This window comes from Ammospiza caudacuta, chromosome 10 (assembly GCF_027887145.1).
Source record: "Ammospiza caudacuta isolate bAmmCau1 chromosome 10, bAmmCau1.pri, whole genome shotgun sequence".
Classification (NCBI taxonomy): domain Eukaryota; kingdom Metazoa; phylum Chordata; class Aves; order Passeriformes; family Passerellidae; genus Ammospiza; species Ammospiza caudacuta.
In genome coordinates this window covers 27,631,221-27,646,090 of record NC_080602.1, presented here as the reverse complement: position 1 = coordinate 27,646,090, position 14,870 = coordinate 27,631,221, and the positions used below count along the sequence as shown (strand labels likewise).

General features: G+C 52.8%; 2 protein-coding genes across 2 annotated transcripts in view; one reads left to right on the top strand and one right to left on the bottom strand.

Annotated features, from left to right (window-relative positions):
* The window catches only part of SPG11 (SPG11 vesicle trafficking associated, spatacsin), a 28,961-nt gene extending 18,078 nt beyond the window's left edge, over positions 1 to 10,883 (bottom strand). Inside the window, exons 1-14 of the mRNA XM_058811262.1 lie at positions 10,681 to 10,883; positions 9,428 to 9,612; positions 8,477 to 8,704; positions 7,787 to 7,973; positions 7,115 to 7,252; positions 5,977 to 6,434; positions 5,617 to 5,762; positions 4,895 to 5,012; positions 4,647 to 4,802; positions 4,011 to 4,186; positions 3,697 to 3,873; positions 2,662 to 2,733; positions 1,653 to 1,780; positions 913 to 1,085 (exon numbers count right to left, since the gene is read on the bottom strand). Of these exons, the coding sequence (XP_058667245.1) occupies positions 913 to 1,085; positions 1,653 to 1,780; positions 2,662 to 2,733; positions 3,697 to 3,873; positions 4,011 to 4,186; positions 4,647 to 4,802; positions 4,895 to 5,012; positions 5,617 to 5,762; positions 5,977 to 6,434; positions 7,115 to 7,252; positions 7,787 to 7,973; positions 8,477 to 8,704; positions 9,428 to 9,612; positions 10,681 to 10,883 (2,545 nt within the window). The remainder of the gene's footprint in view (positions 1 to 912; positions 1,086 to 1,652; positions 1,781 to 2,661; positions 2,734 to 3,696; positions 3,874 to 4,010; positions 4,187 to 4,646; positions 4,803 to 4,894; positions 5,013 to 5,616; positions 5,763 to 5,976; positions 6,435 to 7,114; positions 7,253 to 7,786; positions 7,974 to 8,476; positions 8,705 to 9,427; positions 9,613 to 10,680) is intronic.
* Positions 10,884 to 11,498: 615 nt separating this feature from the next.
* On the top strand, positions 11,499 to 14,116 carry CIAO2A (cytosolic iron-sulfur assembly component 2A). The gene is made up of 5 exons (XM_058811539.1): positions 11,499 to 11,671; positions 11,943 to 12,107; positions 12,626 to 12,675; positions 13,004 to 13,049; positions 13,690 to 14,116. Exons 1-5 carry the CDS (start codon positions 11,548 to 11,550, stop codon positions 13,785 to 13,787), a joined length of 483 nt encoding a protein of 160 aa, XP_058667522.1. The 5' UTR covers positions 11,499 to 11,547; the 3' UTR covers positions 13,788 to 14,116.
* Positions 14,117 to 14,870: the final 754 nt, after the last annotated feature.

Below are 14,870 nucleotides of genomic sequence, written 5' to 3'. Positions count from 1 at the left end.
GGCAGAGGGTGGCATTCACACCTGGCAAGTCCCTTCCAGCTGACTCCAAACCCCTCTCCACAGGAGGAGCCCAGAGCCAGGATGGAACAGGGTGAAACCCCACCAGGATGGAACAGGGTGAGCCCCACCAAGGTGGAACAGAGTGAGCCCCACCAGGATGGAACAGGGTGAAACCCCATCAGGATGGAACAGGGTGAGCCCCATCAGGATGGAACAGGGTGAGCCCCACCAGGGTGGAACAGAGTGAGTCCCACCAGGATGGAACAGGGTGAAACCCCATCAGGATGGAACAGGGTGAAACCCCATCAGGATGGAACAGGGTGAGCCCCACCAGGATGGAACAGGGTGAAAGCCCATCAGGGTGGAACAGGGTGAAACCCCATCAGGATGGAACAGGGTGAAAGCCCATCAGGATGGAACAGGGTGAGCCCCACCAGGGTGGAACAGGGTGAGCCCCACCAGGATGGAACAGGGTGAAACCCCATCAGGATGGAACAGGGTGAGCCCCATCAGGATGGAACAGGGTGAAAACCCATCAGGATGGAACAGGGTGAGCCCCATAGGGGTGGAACAGGGGGAGACCCCATCAGGATGGAACAGGGGGAGACCCCATCAGGATGGAACAGGGTGAGCCCCACCAGGATGGAACAGGGTGAGCCCCACCAGGATGGAACAGGGTGAAACCCCATCAGGATGGAACAGGGTGAGCCCCATCAGGATGGAATAGGGTGAGGCCCATCAGGATGGAACAGAGTGAGCCCCATCAGGATGGAACAGGGTGAAACCCCATCAGGATGGAACAGGGTGAGCCCCTCCAGGGTGGAACAGGGTGAGGCCCCCTGGCACCCCCTGTGAGTGACACACACAGTGGCCGTGCCCCGGTGCCAGTGCTCCCCGTGGCCCAGCACTTGCCTTGCTGTGCTCTCCAGGGCAGCAGCACCATGTCCTGCAGCAGGGGCTCCCAGCAGAGGGCCCAGCTGAAGCTCAGGGTGAGCCGGGGGGCCCCGGGGCTGCCCCAGCCCAGCTGGGAGCCCAGCACTGCCCAGGGCCCAGCCAGCTCCTGCTGCCTCCTCCAGCTGCTGCACCTGCAACACCGGCCTGGGCTCAGGGCGCTCGGCACAGCCAACAGCACCTGGGAGGGCTCAGCAAAGCCCCCAGCACAGCGTGCCACAGGGACTGAGCTGAGCTCAAGGCTTCAGAAAGAACTGCCTGTTTTTCCAACAAATTATCGGTATCATAACAGTTTTACCATCACTTAGCTGTAACATTATTTTCTAGGTTATTTGGCCTGCTGTATTAAAGACATCATAGATCAAAACCAGAGCAAACACCTGAACGTGAATAATTGAGTGGTAATTCTAATATTATTATTAAAAATGCTTCCTTTGAAGCAGGAGAGCTGTCACCCCCACAATGGTTTGTCACGACTCACACAGCAGTGTGTCACGAGAGAACATGACAGCAACTGCCACAGAAACGAGAAAATGACTCAGTCCGCACACTGACTCTGATTTCTGCAAGTGAACACCAGTGTGAAATTAATCAAAGACTGTATTTGTTAGTGCAGTAAATCTCTCCGAATGTAGAATCCAGCACATTTTAAACCGCGTTAATACTATTGATTAATAATTAAAATTAATAAACCACATTACCTGGAAAGAGACTGAGTCTCTTTGTTTTCCTGGAAGGATTCTGAGTAGAAGCTTTCAACCTGATGCACAAAGTCAATAATTTTCTTCTCTTTTTCAGAAAAGTAATTTTCTTCTTGTAAGACTTTCACCTTTAATTCAAATTAAAGCGTTACCTCCACCTGTTAAAATATTACCTCCAATTCCCCCCAGTCTTTATCTATCTTTAATCTATTCAAGTTGTAAATGATCCTGCAAGTGCAAACAATTAACCAACTGTAGGGAGATAATTCTGGAAGCAGAGGGCAATGCACTTAAATGACAAGAGGACTCAGATGGTGTGAGAGCAGCAGACCAGAGCAATGAATGACACTGTACCAGCTCTGTGGTTGAACTGCAGGTGCAAAGGGACAGGGATGCTGCAGGAATGCCATCAGGAGGGTGCAGGTACAAGCCCTGGCTGTCTCTGCTCTGAAGGTCACAGCAGTCAGGGTTTACTGTCAGATTAAGCTTTTTTCTGACCCAGAGATGGGGCAACTGAGAGGTGTTCAATAACTTTTAATCCATTTTCAGTCTCATGTGAAGGATGAGACAATACAGATGTTATAATTCATGCTATCCCAATCAGAAGCCAACTATTTCCTAATGACACTAGAAGCGTTTCTTGGCCTATCAGCTTTTACCGCAGTATACTGTAAATACCTTAAAGTAAATAATCTAAAATTACCCCTTGTAAGTCCTACTGCAATACATCTTTCATAGCTCCATTTCTCTAAAACATCTAGTCTTATTTATAAGACTATCCTTTGAAACTTGTTTTTAGTTCCGTTTCTCTCTCAACAATGTCTGTCCTGTTCTATAACATCTCTAAGCCAGCATTCCTTATCTCAAAGTTTACATACAAACGCACACCACGTGAGCCTTCCATGAAACTTTGAAAATTTTCTATAATTTTCTATTTCCCAGAGCTTCCCTCAGCACAAAGGCAGGCAAGGGTGCAGGGCTGGAGCCAGGCAGCCCTCGCCGCACTCACCAGGAGCTCCCTGACGTGCCTGTCCTGTGTGTGCAAGCAGATCTTGTGCAGCTCCTGCTCCACGTCCAAGCCCTGCCACAGAGAGACACCCACTGCAGCAGGGGCCCACGAATGCACTGCTCACATCAAGCACACAGTGATGAACGCAGCAGCTTTCCCCCAAAGCACACAGCCCTGACAGCAGGCTTGTGCCAGCCCTGCCCCAGCTCCTGCAGGGATGTCCCTGCTGTCCCCAAACCCAGGGATGTCCCTGCTGTCCCCAAACCCAGGGATGTCCCTGCTGTCCCCATCCCAGGGATGTCCCTGCTGTCCCCATCCCAGGGATGTCCCTGCTGTCCCCAAACCCAGGGCTGTCCCTGCTGTCCCCATCCCAGGGATGTCCCTGCTGTCCCCAAACCCTGTGTCCCCATCCCTGGGATGTCCCTGCTGTCCCCAAACCCTGTGTCCCCATCCCAGGGATGTCCCCGCTGTCCCCAAACCCAGGGATGTCCCTGCTGTCCCCAAACCCTGTGTCTCCATCCCTGGGATGTCCCTGCTGTCCCCATCCCTGGGATGTCCCTGCTGTCCCCAAACCCAGGGATGTCCCTGCTGTCCCCATCCCAGGGATGTCCCCGCTGTCCCCATCCCAGGGATGTCCCCGCTGTCCCCAAACCCTGTGTCCCCATCCCAGGGATGTCCCCGCTGTCCCCAAACCCTGTGGCCCCATCCCAGGGATGTCCCCGCTGTCCCCAAACCCTGTGGCCCCATCCCAGGGATGTCCCCGCTGTCCCCAAACCCTGTGTCCCCATCCCAGGGATGTCCCCGCTGTCCCCAAACCCTGTGGCCCCATCCCAGGGATGTCCCTGCTGTCCCCAAACCCTGTCACCCCTCTCCAGAGCCACCCTTTCTCTGCTGCTCAGCCAGCACACAGCCCCAGCCAGGCTCCCCCAAAGCAGCCATTCCCACTGCAATCCCCCCTGTTTCTGGGGCATAACCTGAGGCTCCCCACGCCCTGCACAGTCCCAAAGCAGAGTGAGCACCCCAAACACCTCTCACCATGTTCCTCAGCAGCTCTGAGGCCTCCCTGGTGCTGCCCCTCAGCAGGCAGTCATAGACCAGGCTCAAGCCTGTCTGCAGAAACTCCTGCAGACTCTCAGCAGGGTGTTTCTGCCTTCTGAAGAAGATCTGGGCCTCGGGTATTTTGTTGCTTAGGATGGCCTCAGCAATGACTTCCTAAAGGGAAAAACATGGAACAAACTAGATCATCCCTGTGCTGATTTTCTTCCCCAGTACTTAAAGATATTTCCACATAAATGATCTCCTTATATAAACTTCATCACAGTAGCAAAACCTGGGTTGCTGGTTTTTACCTCTGGAGTCAGTTTTTCCCATTCTTGGCTCTCCTCTATCTCAGGCAGGTCCTCATCCAGCTCAGCTCCCTGCCCTGGGGTCACTGCTGGGTGAGGGTATCTCCTCAGGAACTTCCTCAGCTTAATGATGTAATCAGTTAAAATATCTGCAGCCTTCTGCAGGAACTCATCAGGCTCTGCCAAAAGCATCCAAGATTTCAGTTAAATGGGAATGAACAGGCAGGATTTTAATGCTTAGCAATGCTGAATTAACAAATGTGCTGGTTATGATTAATAAGCAGACACCCCTCAGAGGGAAGAGCACATAACTCTGTCCCCTGTGCAGGCAGTGACAGCCCAGCATTCTCAGCACCCTGTCAGGACACAGCCCCAGCCCCACAGAGCTCCCTGCCCTCACTGAGGGGTTTTCCTGCCCAGGGACCAGTAAAGGAGAACTGAAATTTTCTATTAATCCCACCAATTATTCATTAGGTAAGTCCAATCTAAAACACAGGGATGAACATCTTTCACTCACTTAATTCTAGTATCTTTATGTTAATCCCAAGCAAATTCAAGCTTTTAATTAAAAGAATTAGCAGTTCTTACTTACTTAAATGATGACACACGACTAGGTATGACCAGCAGGAGTGCTCTTACCCTCTGTGTGCACAAAGATTTCCTCCAGCTGCTTGGTGAGGAAAGCCAGGGCGAGGTTCAGGAGCTGCTCAGAGAAGGGTTTGCTGTGGGGCTCCATATCATTGTCTTGGATTGCTGAGCAGAGCAAGTTCAGAGCTGGCCTGAGCTCCTCCAGACCTGCAATGGTTCCAGAAACAGCTCACACATCAGCATCCTGCACTGAGCCATGGACAGAGGGATGAAATGAACCCCTGAGGTTCCTCACTCACTTCTCAGGTAGGACTGCGAGGCAGCAGCCCCAGGGCAGGCTGCAGACAGACTGAAAACACTTTCTTTGCTTTTCAAAAACAAGTCCACCGTGTCCAGCTGGCGATTCTCCAAACCTGCCTGGACAAACACAAACACAACAATTAAGCATGGATTTACACCCATACACCATGCACTTACTCCAGCCTCAGTGACACAGAAACCAGAGGGGATTTAAACTCTGTGTGCAGCCTGCAGTAACAAGGGGACCTGCACAGAGCCTCTGCTCCAGCCCTGCCCTGGATCTCCACACACAAAATGTTATTGCAGCAGTATGAAGTAAATACTGTGAGAATCAGGATGCTGTTTTATAAGAACAGCACAATAAACACAGAAATCTAGATACAAGGATTTCTTTTCATATTTAACATTTTGCAAGGGGACAAAAACTGCTGGCAAAATTGCTTTTGAGTCCAATTAAGAGGGAATTTTGAGCACTGCTTTGTTCTCTTATTTTATTAATGTGCATTCACTTTGCTGCTGTACTTCTTCCTTTGGGTTACTCATCTGCTTGGGGTTTTGCTGTTTATTCAATAACTAAACCACTTTCTTTTGCCCCTAGGTTTGAGGCACGCTTTTAATTGTGTCTAAACCCACACTGGCATTGCTAAACAGCATTCAATGTTTGAAATACAGGATTTGTTATTTGCAGGACAGCTTGCAAACGACAGGCAGCTTTCCTCACCTCGAGGGCATGGATGGGAATGGAGCACCTCTCCCAGCCATTGAGGTGGCACAGGGAATCCACAACCCCAGCACTGCCAAACATCATCAGCCTGGTCAGGAACTCCTCCTGAGTGACCCCAAACAGCACCAGGGACAGACCACGCTCTGAAGGACACGACCAAGGCATTATTAAAGACAGAGCAGCCCCTTTCTGGCAGCAGCATTTCTACCCACTGCTGCTTCCAGAAGAGCAAGGCAAGGCTGCAGCAGCTCCCTTTGGATTTCCCCAAGCAGGAATGCAATGGAAGTCACCCACCAGCAGCCAGGTAAAACACTAAAACCCCCAAAGCAGCTCTCAGAACAGTTTATGGGCCCTCACCTGCCAGCAGCAGACACAGTGGCAGCTCTGCACCGCACTCCACATAGGCACTGCTCCTGCCAAAGTGGGAACACGTCACCTGCTGGGACTCAAAATCCCAGAGCGCCACAGACAGCCCCGTGTGCTGTGCCTGCACCACGAACACTGCCTTGGCTCCAGTCACCAGCTTGCACTCCAGTTTCACCATGCCCTGGGCTGCTCCCACGGGGATTTGTGCCCACTGCTGTCCTGCACCCCCAGGCTGCCCTTGGAGTGCTGGGGAAGCTGCCCAAGTGACAGCCCGGGGGACAAAGGCCACCATCCTCTCTGGATCCTCGCAAACTTCAGGATCGTGATCTTCCAGATGGGTCAAAAACTGATACCAAGGCAAATTCAGGTCGTTCACCAAATTTGCAGAGCCTGGTGTTCTTCTCCTCCTGACTCTGTCCCACAGTGAGGACAGGTGTGCCTTCCAGGACCTGCCAAGGGGACAGAGTCACCTTAACACCAGGTATTACCCCAGGAACAAGGCAGGCAAAGCTTTCTCAGTTAGACAAAATGCACTTAGACCTCATAAAATCCATCCAGCATCCTGCATTTTAACCTTAGCACAGCCTCTTTATTTGTATTTAAATACCACCTGCAGCCAAGCTGAGTGACCACAGCTGGATCAGCTGACAACATCCACGTCCAGCATTTTTAATGAAAAGTTTTCTTTTCCTCACAGAAAATGCCAAGTAAAAAATAGCAGAACAGGCAGTTATAGATAGTTATATATAGATTATAGTTATAGATAGTTATATATAAATGTTCTACTACATTTTAATTGATAACAAATAGTTATTAATTAAACAACCATCTAACAGAATTAACTCTGGAACTGAACCTTTCTCATCTATACACCAAGCTATAACTGACATGCTTTATTAGTAGCAATGCTCTAAGACTCACAGGTAACCCCCAAGCAGCAATTCCTGTTTGGAAGCTGTCCAATGCCACACCTAAAGCTGTCTTGGTCCACCCCAAATTCAAAACATTTACAGCAGAATGGCTGATTTTACCTGTCCCAACTACAAGTGAAAACACAGCCCAGCAGTTTATTCCCAGTGATGCAAAGGAGGCAAAGGCCAGCCTGTGTCAGGAGCTCTTCCCCCCGTACCTGTCTGTGCGGAAGGGCAGCGGCAGGAGCTCCATGCTGTGCTCAGAACTGGCCAGCTCATCCTCATCCAGCCCCTCTGCAGGCTTCACTGGCAGATTTTCAGGATCTCTCTTACAGAACAAATGTTCAGGGAAGTGTCTGTAAAGAAATAAACATGAAATTTCACCTTGCTGATGATTTGAGATGTTTTTTTTTCATGTTTAACTCCTCCAGCAGCTCTGGGTGCAGTTTTCTCTCAGGGTAACAGGTGAGCCATCAAAACCTGATGCTCTTTCCTGTGAGGTGGATTCTACCTCTTAATTACCAGCTGGCCCTAATTCATCAAGCTAAATCAGTACAGCTGTACCAGCACAGTTTGATAATTCCACATCCTACGGTATTTCTAAATACCCCTGGCACTGAGAGCACCTCATCTTCCTGGAAACAACATGAAGGGCAAGACTATTTATCTGCTTGTTAACAGACAGATTAAAATAAAGAGATGTTATAGACACAGCATCCTTTGTGACAGAGAATAAATTAAAGCAAGCAATGCAAGGACAATATTTAAACAAAGAGGGAATTTCTGCTCTAGCACAGAAGCCAGAGTGAAAAGCTGCCAGCACCCCGGTGAGGACAGGCCCAGAATTCAGGAGCCGGGAGGCTCAGGGAGCCCAGAGCCCCAAGCTGTACCTGAAGTAGGTGTTGAGCTGCACAGCCAGGGCCCGGTGGCAGCTGTTGGTCACCACGGCCGTGCTGAGGTCAGGGGACACTGCCAGGGCAGCCAGGGGGGACACAGGGGCCGGGCCCGGCCCCTGCCCAGCCCCCAGGGCTACACCCACCTTCCCCAGGCTGGCACCATCACAGCAGTCAAATATGTCTGCAAACAGCATCAAGGAAAAGGCCAGGCCTGGAGGGAACAACAGAGCAGTGACACAGCAGGGCAAGGTGCTGAGTTTGGGCTCCAGGAGCAGGGAAGGCAAGCTGGCTTCCCTGTGCTCTAATGTGCCAGGGGAGATGAGCAGGGACAGGTCAATGCCAGCAGCTGGTGGAGCTGACGGGCCTGAGCCCCTGCTCATCCCAACACCAGGCTCCCTGGGAGCCTGCAGATCATTTCTGTTTTAATTCAGCCACGAGGTGACAGCAGAAGTCAGCCTGTTACACACAGACCCATGAATCCAAGCCATAAATCCAGATATGCAGTGGGGAACCCTGCACACACAGCTGTGGCACTTCTCTACAATAACCAGGATTTGGCTGCACAACCTTCTCTGCAGGCACCACTTAAATGCCTGTAAAGAAATTTCTGCTCAGCCCTGACAGCAGAGAAAAGCAACTTTGCTCTTCCAGATGATCTTCCCTGATCTCTCCTGCAAAGGATACAAATCCAGCCAGCACTGTCCAACAGGAACAGGATCCCCCTGCAGAAGTGGGAGTCTGCAATCCTCCCCACAGCTCCTGCAGGCAGGGCCAGGGGGAAGCAGCCACAGGGCTCTGGGGGCGAGCCTTCCCCAGGAAAGGCCAGGTGCACAAGGAGAAACCGGTTGAGCAGAAGTTTGCACTTGTTGTTTCCAAAAGACAGAATCTTCACAGAAGAAATTGAAGGCAGACCTGTAAATTTAAAGATATTTAAATTTCAGATTACATCCAGACAGACTTTTGATTCGTAAAGGAATCCCAAGAAAATGACAGCTCAAATTCATTGCCCCAATTCCCATCCTAACAGAAGTTGAGGTGGTTGGTTTTAAATCTCACTTTCTGTGCCAGGGGCACTAATTCTACAACCATTTCCCAAAATTTTTTATGTGGCTGTGAAGAACATTAAAAAAATCAACACAAAATAGTATTTCAGTCAGCACTGAGAAGAAAAGCTACAAACTTTGGAAATAAAATATTTTAGGAAGGGAGACTGTTTAGGAACATGTAAAACACCAAAGGCTCACTCTAACTGCACACTATGTTTGCTAATCATAAAATACATGGTAAAATGTTTAATTAGTCTTTGCAGGGTGATTGATGAGCCTTGTCTCCCTTTTCTTTCCATTAGTCCCAATATTAAAGTTCAAAATTGAGAGAGCAGGGTCGCATATATCTTATTAAAATTCATTTTTAACTTCGTATCACTCAAACACGACCCTACAAGAGTTTAACTCCTTCTGACAATGTCACCTTTGAACACAGAAATGTCGCCATTATTTTTCAAGCCCGTGAATCCTGCTGATCCCATTGGAGCAGTGGGGAGGTACCTGAAATTCCCTGGTGCTCCATCCCACCAGGAGCAGCAGAACCAGAGCTGCAGTATTTCACACATGCCACACATTGCAATTTACTCACTGATGTTTTTATCTTCAAGGAGCCTTTTCAGCGTCTCTGCCTCACAGCTGTGCAGGGAATTGGGGTTGTGTTTCCCATCTTCTACGTTGAACTCATAGACAAACAGGTCATGGCTTTGAGCAAGAGCCAGGAGCTTTGTCTTGTTGGACTGGGAACCATCATCTTCCGAGCTGTCCCACAGGAAGCTGAAGGGGAAACATTCAGGGAGGTTATGGCTTTATTCCCTGTCCCCGTTTCCCAGGCTGACCATTCTGGGTGTGCACTGACTGGGGACACCACCTTCACTTCATCATTGAAACCCCTGCTGCCACCCTGGGCCCCCAGCACTGAGCTGCTTCATCCCTGGCAGGGCAGAGCCTGAGGAAGCCCAGCTCCTCTTCCTCCTCCTCCTCTCCAGGATAAAGGGGTTCCACCCTCCGCATTCTCCACTGCAGCCAGGACACCAGGGATGCTCTGCCTCAGGAGAGCACCAGCACAAGGGAGAGCAGAACACACAGTCCATTCCAGACCTTCCCCTGGTTTTTGGGCTGAGAACCCCTCCAGGTGTGTCACATCGGCTCCGCGGTGATGGGGAGGGGACAGAGCGACCAGCTCAGCACGGGGCAGGGCAAACCAGAGAGCAGAGCCCTGCGACAGCACTGACACACTGCCCAGCCCCGGAATGCCCCAGGCCAGGCTGGGCACCGGGGCTGGCAGCAGCGTGGGACAGGGGCAGTGTCCCTGGCACGGCCGGGGCGGCACTGGGTGGGATTTAATGTCCCTTACAGCCGAAACAGCTGGGGATTCTGCGTGACACAGGACGTCCGGCTGCTGCTGCCGGACACCGCAGATGCTCAGAACTAAGGCGTGCTTTTGGCTCGGCACGGAGGCTGCCGAGGCAGATGTTGGAGCCACCACGCGCTAAAGCCACCACGTGTTAAAGCCACCATGTGACCGCCGAGTGTCACCCGGGCTGGCCCCGGGCTGCGGGGGAGGCTCTGGGGCGTGAAGCAACGGCGCGACAGACAGACAGACAGACAGACAAACCCTTCTTGTTTGCTCTGGGATCAGCTGCCGCGAGCACACCCGGCCGGACGGACAGACACCACCCGGCCAGACAGACACACACGACCCGGCAGGATGGACAGACAGAAACCACCCGGCCCCGCCGCGGCTCCGGGAGCGCTCCCGTTGCGGTCCCGCCGCCCCGGCCCGCTCTCACTGAGCCCAGGCTCCCGGCAGGACCCTGCCCCACTGCCCCGGCCCGCACTCACTCAGCCCAGGCTCCCGGCAGCACGCTGCCCCGCTGCCCGGTCCCGCCGGCCCCCAGTGACTCCAGGCGGATGCCGCCGGCCAGCAGCACGGTGCCCAGGGCGTGCCGGGCCCTGCTCAGCCGCACCCGCGCCGCGCCCCGCGGCTGCTCCGAGCGGGGCATCAGCAGCACCCGCAGCTCCGCCGGGGTCCCGGCCGCCGCCATCCTCCGGCCCGGCCTCAGCGCCGCCCGACGCGCCCGGCCCGAGCCGCCGCCATCCCCGCGGGGCCGCCCCTCGTTCCGGTCAGCTGGGCACCGCCGGGCCCGACTACAGCCCCCAGCAGGCATCGCGGCGCAGCAATGCGCGCTGGGAGCTGTAGTTTTCCCCGACTGGCAACTGCAGCGGAGTTTTCTTTATCTTTAAGTAGAATTCTCCGTGTCTTTTCTCTGATGTCTGTTGCAGATGGATCCCCATGGCATTTCTGTCCCCACTCTGCGGCAGCGGCTGTCTCGGGGGTCCCTCTATGTCCCGGAGCTGTCTCCCTGTGTCCCGAGGGGTCCTTTTGTGCCCCCACTCTGTGTACCGCAGCTATCCCGGGGTCACTCCGTGTCGCGGGATGGTCCCTTTGTGTCCCCACTCCGTGTTCTGGGTCCCTTCTCCGTGTCCCGGGGTCCCTCCGTGTCCCCACTCGCTGTCCCGGGGTCTCTCCGTGTCCCGAGAGCTCCCTGTGGCCCCACCCCGGACGCGAGGCCACGCCCCCATGGGCGTCGTTCCCGGTACCTCCCCGCCCATTGGCCGGCGCCGGCCCCGCCCCCGGCTGCCATTGGCCGGCGCCGCCCCGCCCAGGCGGAAGCGCGGCGGCCCGCGGGCCGATGGCGGAGCGCGGCCATGGCGCTGGCGCTGGCGCTGCTGTGGCAGGCGCTGGGCCGGGTGTGGCGGAGCCCCGCCAGTAGCGCCCGCCATGCGCCCCCGAGCCGCGCCATGGAGCACGACAGGGCCATCGAGGTCTACGGTGACTGCCGGGGGGCGCGGGGGCCGCGGGGGAGCCCCGGGAGCGGTGCCGGTTTGCCCTTGGGGGGCTGAGGGGGAACGCGCGGGGTCCTGAGGGGCTCGGAGCGCTGAGGGGGCCCCGAGGGGCTGGGCAGGGAGAAGGGGCCCGCTTGGCTCTTCGGGATCGCTCGTGGCTGCCAAAGAGTGCAGCATCAGCAGTGCTGGAAGGGGTGCTCGTGGAAATCCCTTGTTTGAATCCCAGGGAAGATTCCTTACTGTGCCCCTTGTCTCAGATATAATCCGGACTATCCGGGACCCGGAGAAGCCAAACACTTTGGAAGAACTGGAAGTGGTGACGGAAAACTGCGTGGAAGTGCAGGAGATAGGGGAGGATGAATATCTGGTCATCATCAGGTTTACACCAACAGTACCTCATTGCTCCTTGGCCACTCTCATCGGTGAGATCCCTTAATGAGATCGCAGACTAAGAGCTCGGGGTCCTTGGGGGCTGTCTGGATGCCACCAGTCCCAGTGCAGGTTCAGTCTTGCCTGCCTGTGTTGGTTTGATCAGGAATTGCAGCTTAAGAACCCAACACCAGTGCAACCAAACCAAAAACCAAACCGAGCAAAAAAACCCCAAATCCAGAGAAATGGGGACTCCCATGTGTTTGTGTCATGTTAGGGAATCTCTTCAAAGAGAATCTCTCAAAACTCTGCTGGGAAGTGATACAGGATTCCTTCTGTGTATTCTCCAAGTTACTTCAGTAATGTTATTAATTGAATTTGTCAACTCTTAAACTTTTAAAAAGAAAAAAAAATACAATTTCTGCTTGTCCCCTTTCCCTCTGTGGCTTGTGCTGCTCAAAGTACAAAAGGACACTGTTAGTTACACTGGTTATTAAACATGGATTCTCTGAAAATGCTCCTCAGACCTTCAATTTTACAGGAAAATCTCTTTTGTGTTCTCTTTGAACAGGCCTTTGTTTAAGAATAAAACTTCAGAGATGTTTGCCTTTTAGACACAAGGTAAAGTGCCTGGTTTGAAGCCTGTGTTAAATTCCATCAGTGAATGGCAGCCTCCCTAAATTAAACACAGACCTTTAGAGACTTGACCCCAATAATGTAAAGAACACAGTAATTAGCCGAGGATGGCTGCAGTTGGTTTTTGGGTGGTGGTTCCGGTTTTGTAGCTGCTCCAGGCTCCCGGCCGAGCACTGCAAAGGGAGCTCCTGGCAGCTGTCCCCTCCTGGGGCAGCAGGGTGACAGCCCTGTGTGAGTGGGGACGGGGTTTTCCTGCCAGGAGGGAAGTGTCCCACTGCTGTGCTGCCCCTAACACTGCTGATCTCTCCTGCAGCTGGAAATCTACATTTCTGAGGGCACACATTCCACGGAGGAGGACAGTGAGTACAGCCTGTGCATGCTGCTGCTTCAGCCTCCTGTGCCCTGTCCTGTGCTGCCCTGCCTCCCCAGGAACTAATCCCCTGTCAGAGCCTGCACACCCAGTGGCATCACGGTGTCCCCAGGGCTGTGGTGGCTCTGTGACCACCTGCTGGCTGCTGCTTTGGATTCATAACAAACCCCCCCAGTTCTGGCAGGTGTTTGTAACAAAAATTGAGTAATTGACATGAGGAGCTGCCTCAGCTCTTGGCCCCACTGTCCTCAGCTCCCCACACCAAGTCTGGAGGTTTCTCAGGCAGGTTTTGCAGGAAAGCTGGCATGACCTACCTGGGTGTTCTGCCCAGCCAGAGCCCAGCAGTGCCCAGAGCATTCAGTGCCTGCCAGAAATGGGATGTTGTGGTTAAGGAGCTGCACACTGAACCTGGCCCACTCATTTACCCTGAATTTCACTCTTAGGTTTGGGACACGCCACTGGAACACCTCACACCCTTTTCCTGAGCTGGAAAAGTGACAGGAATTATGATTTCCCGTGGTTGCTTTGTGGTGACTGCTCTTGTCTCTGCCTGGTTCCCCATTTCCCAGCAATGCCCCTCAAAATGCCCTTTCCTGCTGAGCCCCTGAGCCCCGTGCTGTGTTTTGCAGTCAACAAGCAGATCAATGACAAGGAGAGGGTGGCAGCAGCCATGGAGAACCCGAACCTGCGCGAGATCGTGGAGCAGTGCGTCACCGAGCCCGACTAGGGACACAGCCCTGCTGAGCCCGAGCTGATCAACCAGCAACGCCTCGCGCTTTGTACCGGAGTTGTTTTTATCTTCCATGTGTTCTTTTTAAAAGAGAAATTGTTTATAAGATAGATTTAAATTATGAGGAATCGGTCTCTAAAGGAAGCCCGGTGTATAGTGCTGGGAGTTTGTAATTTTTGGTGTCCAGAGGAATATTTTGTGATTCGAAGCAACACATCTGCATTGCCTTCTGAGAGACGTTGTGATACAAATTCAGTTTTGCAAGTTGAATTTCTACATTGTTTCAATCACTGCACTGTAAAAATAAAACAGATTCTTGTACTGAAGTGTTGCTTTCTGGGTCCTAAATTTGTTTTGGTTTTTTCTTAAGGATCAAGTTTAGATTTCTATTCCAGAAATTAATTTCATTCAACATTTCAGTGTTGATAAACATTAAAGCTGAAATTAATTCAAAAGAATTTGGAGCTGACGGACTGGACTAGAACAAGGAGATTTTTTCTGGGGCACAATTCCTGCCAAATCCTTGTGCTTTTTTTCCTGTTAGTGTCACACACTTCTGATTCTGGAAGCTTTGCTTCATAACCACCCGGAGGGTGAAGTTTCCCTGTGGATTAGAACTTGATCCTGCTGTTCCTTCTGACTTTCCTGCAGTGTGGGAGGTGGCAGCATCCCCCAGCCCCTCCTTCTGCTGGCTGCCACTGTCCTGCTCCTGTCACTGCACCCTCACCTGGAGCACCCACAGCATTTCCAGTTGCCCACCTTTCCCACTGGGGCCATTCCCAGCATGGATCTGAGCATGGATTTATGGATTTACCTTTCCCTGGGACTCAGGCAGTTCCCTCCTGCCCCTCCTCCAGGGCAGGTGTCCAGGATCTGCTGCTGTGGCTCCTGAGGGATTTGGGGAGCTGCTGCTCCCTGGTTTGTGGCTGTTCCACAGGGAGAGATCCTTGGGACACGGAGCAAACATCTGTGGGAATTTCTGGCCATTTTAATAAACCCCACAAAGCTTCCCTGAGGGCATGGAAGCATGGAATGGACTCAGCATTATAAACAGGGAATGTTCCCTTTGGCAAACCACTG

Excerpts from the sequence above, each read along its gene's own strand:
- CIAO2A (XM_058811539.1), top strand. The coding sequence starts at position 11,548 with ATGGCGCTGGCGCTGGCGCTGCTGTGGCAGGCGCTGGGCCGGGTGTGG. Across the intron at positions 11,672-11,942 it reads CAGGGCCATCGAGGTCTACG|ATATAATCCGGACTATCCGG; the intron begins GTGACTGCCGGG and ends CCCTTGTCTCAG. Across the intron at positions 12,676-13,003 it reads GTTTGCCTTTTAGACACAAG|CTGGAAATCTACATTTCTGA; the intron begins GTAAAGTGCCTG and ends TCTCTCCTGCAG.